Source organism: Amblyomma maculatum, chromosome 1 (assembly GCF_055883805.1).
Source record: "Amblyomma maculatum isolate TAMU_Amacu chromosome 1, ASM5588380v1, whole genome shotgun sequence".
Taxonomy (NCBI): Eukaryota; Metazoa; Arthropoda; class Arachnida; order Ixodida; family Ixodidae; genus Amblyomma; species Amblyomma maculatum.
The window spans coordinates 22829525-22842496 of record NC_139344.1 but is presented as its reverse complement, the minus strand read 5'-3'; the positions used below and the strand labels follow the sequence as shown (position 1 = coordinate 22842496).

General features: G+C 43.6%; 1 protein-coding gene across 4 annotated transcripts in view; it reads left to right on the top strand.

Annotated features, from left to right (window-relative positions):
- The window catches only part of LOC146201932 (tRNA methyltransferase 10 homolog B-like), a 61811-nt gene that overhangs the window by 24228 nt on the left and 24611 nt on the right, over positions 1-12972 (top strand). For all 4 annotated transcript variants that reach the window (XM_084587856.1, XM_084587855.1, XM_084587857.1 and 1 more), the window contains 3 exons: positions 997-1149; positions 5143-5295; positions 7183-7297. In XM_084587856.1, coding sequence (XP_084443982.1) covers positions 997-1149; positions 5143-5295; positions 7183-7297 — 421 coding nt within the window. The remainder of the gene's footprint in view (positions 1-996; positions 1150-5142; positions 5296-7182; positions 7298-12972) is intronic.

Here is a 12972-nt window from a genome sequence, read left to right as displayed (position 1 = left end):
AGTGGCTTTATATTAATTGGCAAATAGAGCGTGGCGAATTTGATTCTGATTTCTGTAATTGCTGAAGAACCATGCCTTAAACACTGTGTGTGGCATAATTTAGGAATGGTATTTCACTTTGATATGTTTTGTCTACTTTTTTGCTTTGCTGTGTTCGGCAGTGTGTATAGTTCATCCCTGTTATTAACTGATCTAAATCTCAGGACATTGCTGAGGGGGAAGGAGGAGGGGGGGACAACATGTAATGATTTTTTATTTGCTTGTTTAGTATTATGTTCTATGCTGTTTGATTGTTTATTTTATAGTAAATCTCTCTTTGCCCTCTCTGTGCAGTGAAAGGCAATTAGGAGCAGTGCACTAACCAGTCCTGCCTGCAACTGACATGCATTTATTTGCTCACTTGACAAAGAGACCTCTACTAAGACGTCAAATTGCCTTTTACTCTGCCTCTGCTACTCTATGCTATCCTTCACCGTTTTTTTTTTTCTTTTTCTTTAGTCTTTTTTTTTTTGGTCTGTTTTTTTATTGTACACATTATATGTGTCTTCATCGGCCGCAGTAATGTTGTGCTCTGTGCACTACATAGCTTTGCTTGAGTCCAGCCATAATGGTGCTCTGGTTAGGGCACTTGACTGCTGTGCTCAAGGATGCGGGGTCGAATCCCGGCCGTGGCGGCCGCTTTTCGATGGAGGTGAAAAGCAAGGCGCCCGTGTGCTGTGCGATATCAGTGCACGTTAAAGAACCCCAGGTAGTCGAAATTTCCGGAGCCCTCCGCTACGGCGCTTCTCATAGCCTGAGCCGCTTTGGGACGTAAAACCCCACGAACCAACCAACCAACCGGTTTTGTTTGGGAAAAGTTGCAGTTTTTGCCATGTGTACCAATTTATTCTGCTTTTATGAGGCAGGAATAAGGAATGAAATCTTTTGTGTACTCCTTGGTATATATTTTGGAGTGTTCCCTTTTTTTTTTTTTACTTAAAATGGCATTTTTTGCAGGAGCTAAACAAGCTGTCTTCACAGCTGCGGAGGCTGTATGGTTCTAACCGCCATAGCAACAGTCCACTGCGGCTGTACTTTACCAATTTCTCACCATGTTGCAGACTCTATCAGTTGTGTATTGAAAAGCATCAGGGGTTTGAAAGATATTTGGTGAGTTCACTTTTTTTGTTTCAGTTGTTCGTGTGTAGCTGTGTTCATCAAAATAATGTGCCTGCAATGGGAACTCTCTAGTGTTTGTACTAATATCAGCAAAACAGTGTGGCATGAAGTCATATAATGACTTGCTTCATTTGCACGGAGGCACATGTGAAATGTGCGCAAAAGAATGGGCAGTGATAGGCAGTTAGCGTTACGTACAGCACTAAAGGGTGCATGAATTGATGGCATGCATAGATCCTGTACTGTAAAGGCATTTGAGTGTTTGTGCCTCATACAATTCTTTTAAAGTGAGGCAATAATTTACAAATAATTTTTAAGTATGCACATTCTCACACCCTGCAGTGATGTTATTGCTGCATTGCAGTGTCGCGTCATTCGTGTGCCATCATTGGCACGCTCTCTGATTGCAAGGAAAATTGCAAGGACGTTGGTATGTGAAGTGGGAAAAGAAGGTGCTTGGGGGCATGACTGGTTTTCAGGCAGTGGCACGGACTTTTTCCTTGGCTGGCTGTGGAGTGGAGGGAAGGTGACATAACTGTGGATGGAAGATTTGTTTGAAAAGTTTTGAATATTTTTCAATAATTTCAAATATTAATGTACAAGGCAGTACAAGTGTGCCACTGTGGCTCTGTGGTTAAGACATTCAGCTTATAATCCCAAGGACGGGGGTTAGACTCTTTGCTGCTATAGCCTGATCAAAAACGTTTGCAGGTGAAGCAGTTGAATCACGTGATTGACATCAAGTTTCCTTGCATATCCTGACGTGAGCTCAGTGGCATTTTTCTCCATTGAGCCGCCGCCGTGCTTCAGATAGAAACCTCATATGCATTGCCGCCTGTTCAGAAAAAAAAATCTAACTAATATGCTAAAACCTAAAGTTCAGATCTCAAACTGACATCTAGATTGCAAGGCATGTACCAGCATACGAAAATTTGAACTTGGCAGAACACACAAAACACACAAAATCATCAACTCAAATATAAACATATACTAACGCCTATGAAAGAGAAAGAACTTCAGGTGCTGAACTTTCTGGAGCCCTCCACTTTAGGTGTCCCTCATAGGCTAGGTCGCTTTGGGACGTTAAAACCCATAAACCAAACCAAGAAAACCAAACAAGTAAGCAAGGATGAAAGATGCACATAATAGATGCCTTGTGACAGCTGCTAGGTTATAAAGGTGAAACTTGCATATAAGCAGAGCCATGTAGACCTTCAAGCCAGGAGGCAAGCATGCTAACTTTGTTTTATTTCCAGTTGTATTGCACACGGCTTGAGTGCTCTACACAGGTCTGATGCATACTCTACAGCTGTGGCCAAAATAAATATAGAGCAGTCTTCAATGGTTAAACTCCTCTGGCAAAATGTCTAGAAAAAAATCCTTGTGATACATGTGCCAGTAAATAAATGCCCATTGTGCACTAATGCTAAGTACAGCAAACCTTTCTATTTCTTTTGCACAACATAAGGGAAGTGTTGGAACTCCAGAGTGTGCTTTGTATTTATTATCAACACAGTGGTGCAAGGGACAATAAAACATTAAAGAGGCACAAGGGCAGATCTGTTGAATTTATTTTCTGTCTCTTTTAAGCATTGTTGATGTTTGTGTGGCAGCAGAAAATGCATTTATTGACTAAAAATTGGGTTTTAAAAACCTTCCTGTCAGTCTAGTCAAGCGCAGCATAGGGTAAGGTATGAATTGTGACCGTTCTGATGCGCTTGGTAGCGCAGCATAGCCGCTGGGATTCGTGCCAAAATAATCGGGGTTGATGCACGTTTTAATTTTGATATTGACCAGGGGTGGTAGTGCATGTATTTTGTTTTGGGGGCTCTTCTGTTGTATAAGAACTCTGTTTTCAGTGAGAGTGGTCTTGTGATTACAGCACAGTGCCTTGTCAATACAGGTCAACTACTACTTGTCCTCGGTATCTCTTAACGGACAAGCATGCTATCACCAAAATGGAAAGGGGTGTATAAAATTTAGCTAGATAGAAGTCTTGAGACGAGACATAGCAAAGAGGATGTACAGAGACTGAAACAGAGATGAATCCTATTCTAACATAGTAAAAGCGAGTTAGTTTGAACCTCGCGGGACTGGAAAAAGATTCAAATGTAGCCCCGAAAAAATGGACAAGAACGACCTGCATTATGGTAAATTTATTTGGTGAAAAATTGGCCGTGATCACCTGCCTTTTAGATGAGAACAGCACGACAGTCGGGTGTTTTTTCCAATTCCCAGCCATGTTCTATTGCATGCACACTGTTGAGAGCGTCAAAGCAGAACTGCTCCAAAATGGCAAGGGCCTCTCCCCAGCATTCTTCACGGTGAGACGTGGTAGCATCAAATGATGGTAGCGATGGTGCACTCCCTGCATCTCGTGTGAGGCTTCACCACATGACACACGAAACGGTACTTGATGAGCAAACATTTTTGGTGCAGTGGGAAGCACAGAAAACGTCCAGTACCGCCAATGATCATTTTAAATGCCGTCCACTTGTGACCGGTTAGCTAGGTGATGTGGGGCCGATATAGCCGCCATCTGCAATGGGCTGGCGTGAACGGCTCAAAGCTCATAAAAGTGGAACTGAAACTAAGTAATCGGCGTATATCAGAGATGAGGCGATCCATGTTTCATCGCGCTTGCCATGGTACGCATGTCAGAAGCGTGTGGTCAACTCAGCAGCATGCAGTCCAGGTTTGAGGAGTGACTATTTTGATGATTGGTCACAGTGCCGTTTGTACCTAGATGCATCCTAAATGATGCAAGACCTGTGGCACCTGTTCGTTGGCATAGTCTTACATGGGCCTTGGCTGGGACTGCACTGACAGTGAGACTTATCTGTAGTATTTTCATATTGACGAGGGTCAAATTAAGATGTATTTAGTTGCAAGTCTCGGAGGTGACGGAGAGGAGGCGGCTACCGTCCTGGTCACCAACCCCTGCCCTGCAGGGCCAGTGACCGCCTCGTCGGTCATACTGCCGGTTTGGCTTTGCCCATTCTTCAATGGTTTTACGTGGTTTCATCTTCTCTTGTCATTTTGGAGGCACACAGCCTTGTAGCTATGTCGCCCTATTGCTGGTGCACTTTTTTGGCTGTATGCCGGGCACCAGTCAGGTGCGGCGGCATGTAGTTTGAGTTACTCATGATTATCCGCGGCAGAACCGACTTGCGTTCCAATTAACGGGCCTTTTTAAACAGACTTCTATGGAGCTTGGGTGGACAAAGTATTTCAGTTCGAGTTATCCGAAAATTCGAATGATCAAGGTTTGAGTTAACTATCTTTCATTGCAAATGGGGACTTTAAGGTAATACTGTTCGGCACACCACAGGCTTAAATGGTACTACTTGTATATTAGAGTACACTTAGAGCAAATGGTCTCAAAGGCAACTGAAGTGGCTTTTAGAATTCCACGAGTTTAGAAGGGCAGAATGCGTGTAACTTTCTGGTTCAGCGAGTCTTGCTGTGCTAGCTTTTAAAATTGTGATGCAGTCGCCAATTCAAATTGCAGTGGATTTCAGACTTCTTCGCACTACTACACAGGGCCAGGTGTAGGTGCGTGATGATGTCATTCGCAGTGGCAGCAATTTCCAACTCGGAAACATTTGCTTTCAGAGAAGAAAACTGATGTCACTAAAGGCAATGCCCATAGGGTATTTTTTGGCAGCATCCAATGGCACATGGCAGTGTGTATGTGAAGGCAACAGAAATTTGAAATCTTACCGTTCATGACAGCTTTTCCATAATTTTTTTAACTCTGTGAGGAGAAGTCTAAACGTTATTCGGCAAATGCGGCGCCATTTTAAATGCTTAACACAAAAATGCCTGGCATGCTTTATCTACTCCATAGGTATGAATCCTTCACTATTTTGGAATTCTCAAAAATGGTTCAGCTGCTTATTGAGTTGTTCATTCCGTGCACATTGCACTAACCTTTCCATGAAATTTTACATGAATATTTGAATTTGATTTCTTTCTTTCAAGGTGGAAATGACTGCTGAGAGTCATGCCAAGCTGTTCCCCAAGGAGTCTCTGATTTACTTGAGTCCAGATGCTCCAGATGTCCTACCCACTACACCTCTGGAATCTGACACAGTTTACATTATTGGTGGCCTTGTTGATGAAACCGTGCATAAGGTATTTGTGATGCCACTTTTGTTCTGCTGTAGTAGGTTGAGCAAAAATGAGTGAAACTGGGCTGTTTGTAGTAGTGGCATTATTGTTCACTTTTGCAAAGCCCCATATTTGGCTCAGTGGGTATGGTGCTTGGCTGCTGAGCCCAATGCCATGAAACTTAATCTTGGCCATAGTGGTCATATTTTGATGGAAGTTAAATGCAAACATGCCTGCTTGCATTTCAGTGTCAGTGCTTACAGCACAAGCTCATTAATTCGAACTGCATGGGACCGGGAAAAAGTTGCAATTATCCGAATTTTGAACTGTAAATGGCCTTGAAAAAAACTGAGTTATGATAAATTTATTCAGCAAAACATTGGGCAATGGTTGCTTGCTTTCTAGGCTAGAATAGTGTGACAATGACTGTTTTTCACATTCTCATCAATGTTCTATTGCACGCACACTGAAGGGTGTATCAAAGCAGAAGCTCGAAAATGGTGAAGGCCTCCGATGCAGTAGCAATGGTGCCTCCTGATAGGCAGCCTGCGTTGCACATGAGGCTTCACCGCACGACACACTGAACAGCACTTGAGTGCACATTTTCGGAGCAGTGGATTTTCAGAGAACTATGCAGATGGAATCGCAGACAATGCCTGCCACTGCCAATGATCATCCGAAATGCCGTGCAACTGCAATCGATTAACTGGCTGATGTGTGGCTGATGGCTGCTGTTGCCTTGGGCTGGCGCAGATGGCGCGAAGCTTATTAAAGCGAAACCAAAATTAGTAGGCAGCCTATAATCGGAGACAAAGTCATGCGTGTTTCATCACGCTTTCCTGTGCACACTTCAGAGGTGCGTGGCTGACTGCGCAACATCTATTTCAGGTTGTTCAGGTTTGCAGAGCGATATTTTGACGATTGCTTACAGTACCAATTTTACCTGGACGTGGCCTAACCAGTGCGAGACCCGTAGTGCCCTTCCGACTCAGTAGCCTTACATTGGTGTTGGCTGGGACCGCGCTGACAGTACGACATCCATGTTTCTGAATTAACGAGGGTCCAATGGTTGCTAGCAAATTGAAACCTGCCAAAAATAACCTTTTTAAACAACATTGTTCACTGTCATCATCATCAACTTGTAAGCAAAGATGGCCATGCTCATAAATGCGCTTGTTGGCAGCATGGAAGGATTTAAAATGTTAAAGATGGGAGATGTGCGTCAATGCTTTGTTTCCCTGTTATGGCTTAAGCATCTTCATTGGTGAGAGATGGATGTCTGACAGCATTTTATTGTTGTAAGAAACCAAATGTATTGAACCTTATGAATGCTGACTGGGGCCTCTAAAATGTTTTGTTGCATCGAGAAATTTGCACTTTCTGTTTTTATTGTTTGCAGGGTTCAACTGTCATTAAACAACATGCAAATAATTGTGAAATCAAAACTTTACTTGCTGTTGGTGCAAGTGAATTCATTGCATCAACACAAATCAGTCATGCGCTTTGAGCCACAATGATAACGCATGCCCCTTCGCATCATTCACACTGGCTACCTGACACTTTCATGTTCGCTGACAGTGGAGGTGTCTTCTCATAGCACTGTTGTCCTCAGTCAGGCCAGTACTCAGGCTTTTGGGTCAGTCACTGGATTTTGCCAGGTGTCACCAACAGTTATGGTGTACAAAAATGTGCTCAGTAGTGAGCATGCGAGCACTATGCATGTGCTTTAATACAATGCATTTTTCTTGTGGTCCACTGGAAGGCGTGCCGCAGTTCAAAGTGCCCTTTACAGCTTTGGGAATAGACATCTTATGTTTCGAGCCCTGTGCTGTCTGACTCGTGGTCTACAATGTTAGGATAACTGCAGTTGCATAATATCTTATTTGTCTGTAATGGCTGCTTTATGTGCAGAATATTAGCCTGAGCACCGCCCGTGCAGAGGACATCCGGTGTGCGCAGCTGCCGATAGATAAATTCATGGAGCGCTGTGGTGGTACAGGTTGCAAGATCCTTACAGTCAACCAAGGTAAGTAACCTGGTATCACAGAATCATTTATTGATTTGTTTGTTCTTGATAGTGGCTAAGAGTGTAAACCATTCTGTTAAAAAAAGCTTCTTTAATGGACTGATTAAAGCAGTTGTATAGTTTCCTGTCACTGCTATTAGAAGCAGCAAATATGCCTTATTATACATTTTCAGAGGAAATCACTGTAGCTTATAAGGATACTTGCAGTAATTATAGAAGCTTGTCTATGAAGCCTTATGCTCACCTACTATTTGTATTTCATATGAGGGGCTTCGAAAACTATTTTCTTAATCATAAATTGTTAGCATGAATAAAAGAATGGTCTTTTAAAAGAACCACATCTGTTATGTTCAATTACAGGATTAATCATTTGTTTGAGCTGCAATGCACTCAGACCTCACCGCAAGGAAATTGAAGATGGCAAAACCGTTTCTTCACAACCTTTGCTTTGTTACAAACATCGCCGTCTTCATCACTACTCGTATATAAGAGGAGAGCTCTGCTAGCTGATGTCAAGCCTAGACTAGCATAGCAAGCTGTCAAAATATTGTGTGGCAATACATATGATGAACTTTTAATGAGCCTGTGCAGCAATGTGCAGTTCAGGACAATGAATGTTATTTACTGCAGAGAAAAAAGCAGTGCTACTTAGAGTACCGAACAACTGTACAGTACCATTCAGTATGGTTTTCATTCTTTGTGAAGCTTTGCTATAGAAGAGATCTTGATGGCTCCTTGTCAATTTTTTTAGTTTGGCTATTTCACGTTCTATTTTTTATTGTGCTTAATGCGATACTGTAGTGTAAGCATGTTTGCTGATGCATGTTCCGTGATCAGTGTGGTTAGCTGCTAACATTACATTGCGAGGAGGAGGAATTTGATTATAAATTATTTAGCAATCGTAAGCAAATTTTTCTTGGTGATCCATGTACAGTAAAGTCTTGCACAGCATTATAAAGGATAACACGCAAACGTCAAAATTAGGGGTCTTTACTCCTTTAAATGAGGAGATTTAGTGTCGCTCAAATATTTTCTAGTAACATATATTATGTCCCATGTGCAGTCAAAAGTGACACCGAGGTCATCTTGGCCTTTTCTTTTGAATGAGCCGCATGCATAGCATTACTAAACCCATAAATGTCCATATTAAGAGCTGTTCATGCAGAATTAAGTCATTATGTTTTAAAAAAAATAACATGGCTAAAGTTGAAAGATCAAGTCTTGAGACAAAAATGTAGGTTAGTTCTAAAAATTTATTACAACTTTTGGTTGTACTTTGCGTTGTGTGAGTGCTGGTCATCACGTGATCTGATCTGTATGCTGCAGCTTAACTACTACTAAGAACAGGACATGACACTTCTGCGCCATTTATGCGTGGTTTCACATTGATGGTGACATGCTATGCTTCCAAATATATTCAGTGTTCTTGTGTGTAGTGGAAGAATCTGGTTAGCCCAGCTACAACCCTTAGCTCGTGATAAGTGTAATGAGACTACAGTGTGCGCTAGCCAACAGCACTTGAACTAGGAGTTGCAGCCTCCTGATCTGTAACATGCATGTAGGAGTTCTGAAAACTCACAACCATGATGCTAAATTCCAAGGATACCATTGTCTCATTGCATTCCTTTCTTCCAGGACTTAATTTTATTCTTTGAGCTCTATAACTGGTAACAAATGGCTAGACAGTTGTGACTTGCATGCTACAAATACTGACATATTGTCCCGCACTGACCCAGCACCTCCACTAAGAGATGTTACAGGGAGGATCCACAAGCGATAGCAGTCCTTACAACTGGCGTTGATGGCAGCTCATATGTCCACCTTCAGCGTTGTTGTCTTTAGGCAGTCTGTCGCACTTCATCATCCTCTGGAGTATGACCAGCGAATACAGCGAGTAAAAATATTTTTAGAAACTAAACTTAAAAAAAGTGAATGTAGTATATAATCGGCAACTGAAGATTCAGACCCCAAATTTTTCGGACAATTTTGATTATTTGGACTTCTTCATGGCACCGCGACATATTGCATAGAGCTAACGTATATGCGCATGCAATATTTTGGATGCATCGCCACTGTTTTCTCGATTTTTTGGGCCTCATTCGCGTTCCCTGCGGCACTGCTGCCAGCAACCAAGCCTCCATATAATATCTATTGTGGAAAGTTATCAGTTCAGGCTTCAACGGGGTTGAAAATGTGATAGAGTAAAACAAAATTCAAGCTAGAAAGAAGCGTATTAGAAGCGAGGCCCTTTTTGCAGTGTGACGCAGTAGCACGGTCCCACCATGTTATGAGGATACTCCACCGCACAGACTGTAAGGACTACAGTAAAAGCTCGTTAATTCAAATTCCACGGGGCCGCCAGGCCAGTTCGAATTAACCAAAATTCGAACTAATGAAAGCGAGCAAAAATGAAGCCGTTTGATGCCCGGAGGGCACGAAAAACATTTATTTAGCAAAAAAGTCTGTTATCATCTTCTGCTTCTTCTCTCTGAGGGCTACCGTACTCACTCGGTCTTCTAGCATGCGAATGCGACGCAGGGAGTCTTCTTCCCCCTCTTCAAAGCTGAAGAAAAGGCGCGCGACATTCAGCGCTCCCATAACTTCTGCCGCGGATGGACGCACGGGCTCTTGCTCCTCGTCGTCGTCCTCGTCTTCTGCCTCTTCTGGGACAGACTGCTCCCCAACAATTTCAGCGACAATGTCCTCATCACTTAGGGCACCGCACACTGCTGCATCGCTGTCTACTCCAACGTAATCATCAAAACTGACGTCCTGCAGCACAGCACGCACAGCCGCAGGCAGAGGCTCCGGACTCCCATCGTCGCCACTTTCTTTCATACTTCCGGCAGCAAAGCCACAGTGGTGGAAGCAGTTTGCAATTGTGGACGGCGTGACCTGCTCCCATGCACGCACCAACATGTGCATTGCTGTGAGCAATGTGATGGTGCTGGTCTTCTGGTTTCCAGTGCACAAAGTCATGCGCTCGATCATGTGGCGCCTATAGACAAGCGTCATGTTTGTAAACAAAGGTGGCGCTGCGATCGGCAACGACATGGGGTGTAGGCAAAAGCGCGGCATGCCTACACTGCGCAAAGCGACGCTGCCTTCGAAACCAGTTCGCGCGGTCGAATATATTGCAATGTAAGCTTCGCTTATACGTATAAATAGCTTGGTTTATGCCTGGAGAGTATTTCCGCACATTATCAGCCGATTACAGCTAGAATTACTTGGCGAAGAGCGCTGCATTGGCTTCCTTCTCCGTGGCCTCAACAGCGCGCGGCTGCGGTACGTAGGCGACGGCCGTGAGTGATTAAGTTAAATAAAAACGAGAAAGCGCAATGTATAAGAAAGACTAATAGTCAACCCTGTTCAACTCCCAGGCCTATTCCTAGCGCATGCAAGGAGGACGACAATATGAATGACTGGAAGTGTGTTTTTCATATGACAAATCTATTGACTGCCTTTCTGTAATTGCTTCAAGCACTCACTCTAAAGAACAATATTATCGGCAACTGTATATAGTAAACTAGAAATCACATTTCTAGCAAATCATAGAATTTCGTATCTAAAAATAAGAACTGAATCTTTTAGATCTTTTTAACATGTTGGCAAAGTGCACTGCCAACTTGTTTTCGCCTGCCCGATAAAAAAGACGTTGACGTCTATCTCATTTACAGATGTAGCAAGGTCATTCACAGGTTAATATGTACATGAATGCCAGTACGAAAGCTCTCATTTTGTTCTCTTTGCTATAGGAGAGAAGCATGAGTGCAGATGAAACGTTCTCCACAATCGCTTGCAGCGAAATTTGCGTGATCTGTTGAGCTTTTTTTAATATACATGGAAATTGTTTATTCAAATGCGCATCATCTTATTCTGCTTATTTTGCACCCCTCATAGTCGATTCCTCTTTGGGACATTGAACTCCATGTACCATATATACTTAAATATCCTGTTCGATCAGAGCTAGATTGTACGTGGATATTTAATTCGTTCGTCATGATCTTATAATGACCTCCAAAAATAAAATTTAGAAATGAGAAATAATGCTGCGGGACTGCCCGGGTCATAACATTTATGTTTACTATAGAACCGGTGATGAAGAGACTGGTTGAAACTCGTGAAAGTACAAACAGAGAAAAGCTATATACTTTACAGGTCCGGGCCTGTTATAGCCAGCAATATCGTACTGGAGTGACCGCGCTCAAAGTAATTGCAATTACCCTCACAGCAGCGTTTGTGTCCTTTCTGTGTGAACATATGCACGGGCAGCACTGTAAGTGAATAGAACTCACAGTGCAGCTTCCCTGCGGGATCATACGCACACGGAATATATCGCGTCTGAACTTCTTACAACTTAATAACATATCAAAATGGGCACGAGCTGCAGGCGTTTGTTCTTGCGCTATTCGTCGTGTCGCCGAAAAGCAATCATGATAATTAAGGGTTGCAAACGAACTGATCTAGTTTCGGTGAAGAACTGCAACGCATATATATGTTAACCGCAAAGGCAATCCGTCACCGAAGAGTCTACTTGTCGCGCTCAATGCCGCTGCCCTTCGCTCTCATCTTTATTCTACCGCAAGAAACATGTTAAAGCAAGTGCCATTTTGCTTTTTGTGCCTCGTGGAGCAATAAACCGCACCACAGCTCGTAGAAATATTGGGAATTATGCCCGAAAACACAGCAAGCGCCGCGCATCCAATGCAGACGACCCGCGCTTTTGCCTACACCACGAAAGTCACTGCTGTCGCCAGCGCCACCGCATCTCCACTGACGTCACGGGCTGACGCTTGTCTATAGAAACATTTGATGTTTCTGATCACCCCCTGATCCATCGGCTGCAAGGCCGCAGTCGTGTTGGCGGGCAAAAAGACGAGCCTTGTGGCTTTCAGCTCGGCGTCGACTTTGTGTGCCGAGCAGTTATCCACAATGAGGAGAACTTGACGCTTCCCTAGCTCCATCCTCCGATCGAATTTCAAGAGCCATTTTTTAAACAATTCGCCCGTCATCCACGCCTTGCTGTTGGCGGAGTATTCCGTCGGCAGCGTCCTAATGTTCTTGAAACATCTAGGCTTATGTGCCTTGCCGACAACAAAAAGAGGGACCTTCTCCGTCCCGGTCATATTAGCGGCGACCAGAACAGTAATCCGCCCTTTGCTTCGCTTGCCGCCAGCGCAGCTGTCCCCTTTAAATGTTACTGTTCTGTCGGGCTGGAGCTTATAAAACAAAGCCGTCTCATCAGCATTGAATATATCATGTGGCGAGTAGCTTTCTAAGTACTGCTGCAGAGCACCGCTTCGCCACGTGGCACAAGTTTCTGCATCCACTTCTTTGGCTTCTCCAGACAACACCCGGAAGACAAGATTATGTCTGTCTCTAAAGCGGTGAAACCATCCTTCGGAGGCGACAAAATCTTCCACATTCAAGCGCAGGGCGAAATCGGCCGCCTTCGCCATGATAATTGGGCCGCTCAGTGGAATGTCAGCGCTTCTCATTTCTTTCACCCACGTGATCACAGCGGTCTCAATTTCCGGATACTTGGCTAACCGAAGCCTTTTTCTGTTGCTGGCGAAATCTTCGGCTTCATAGGCATCCTCGATGGCCTTCCTATTTCGGACGTACGTCGACAACGTACTTGGTGGAATCCCATGCTTTTTCGCGATTTCCACTTT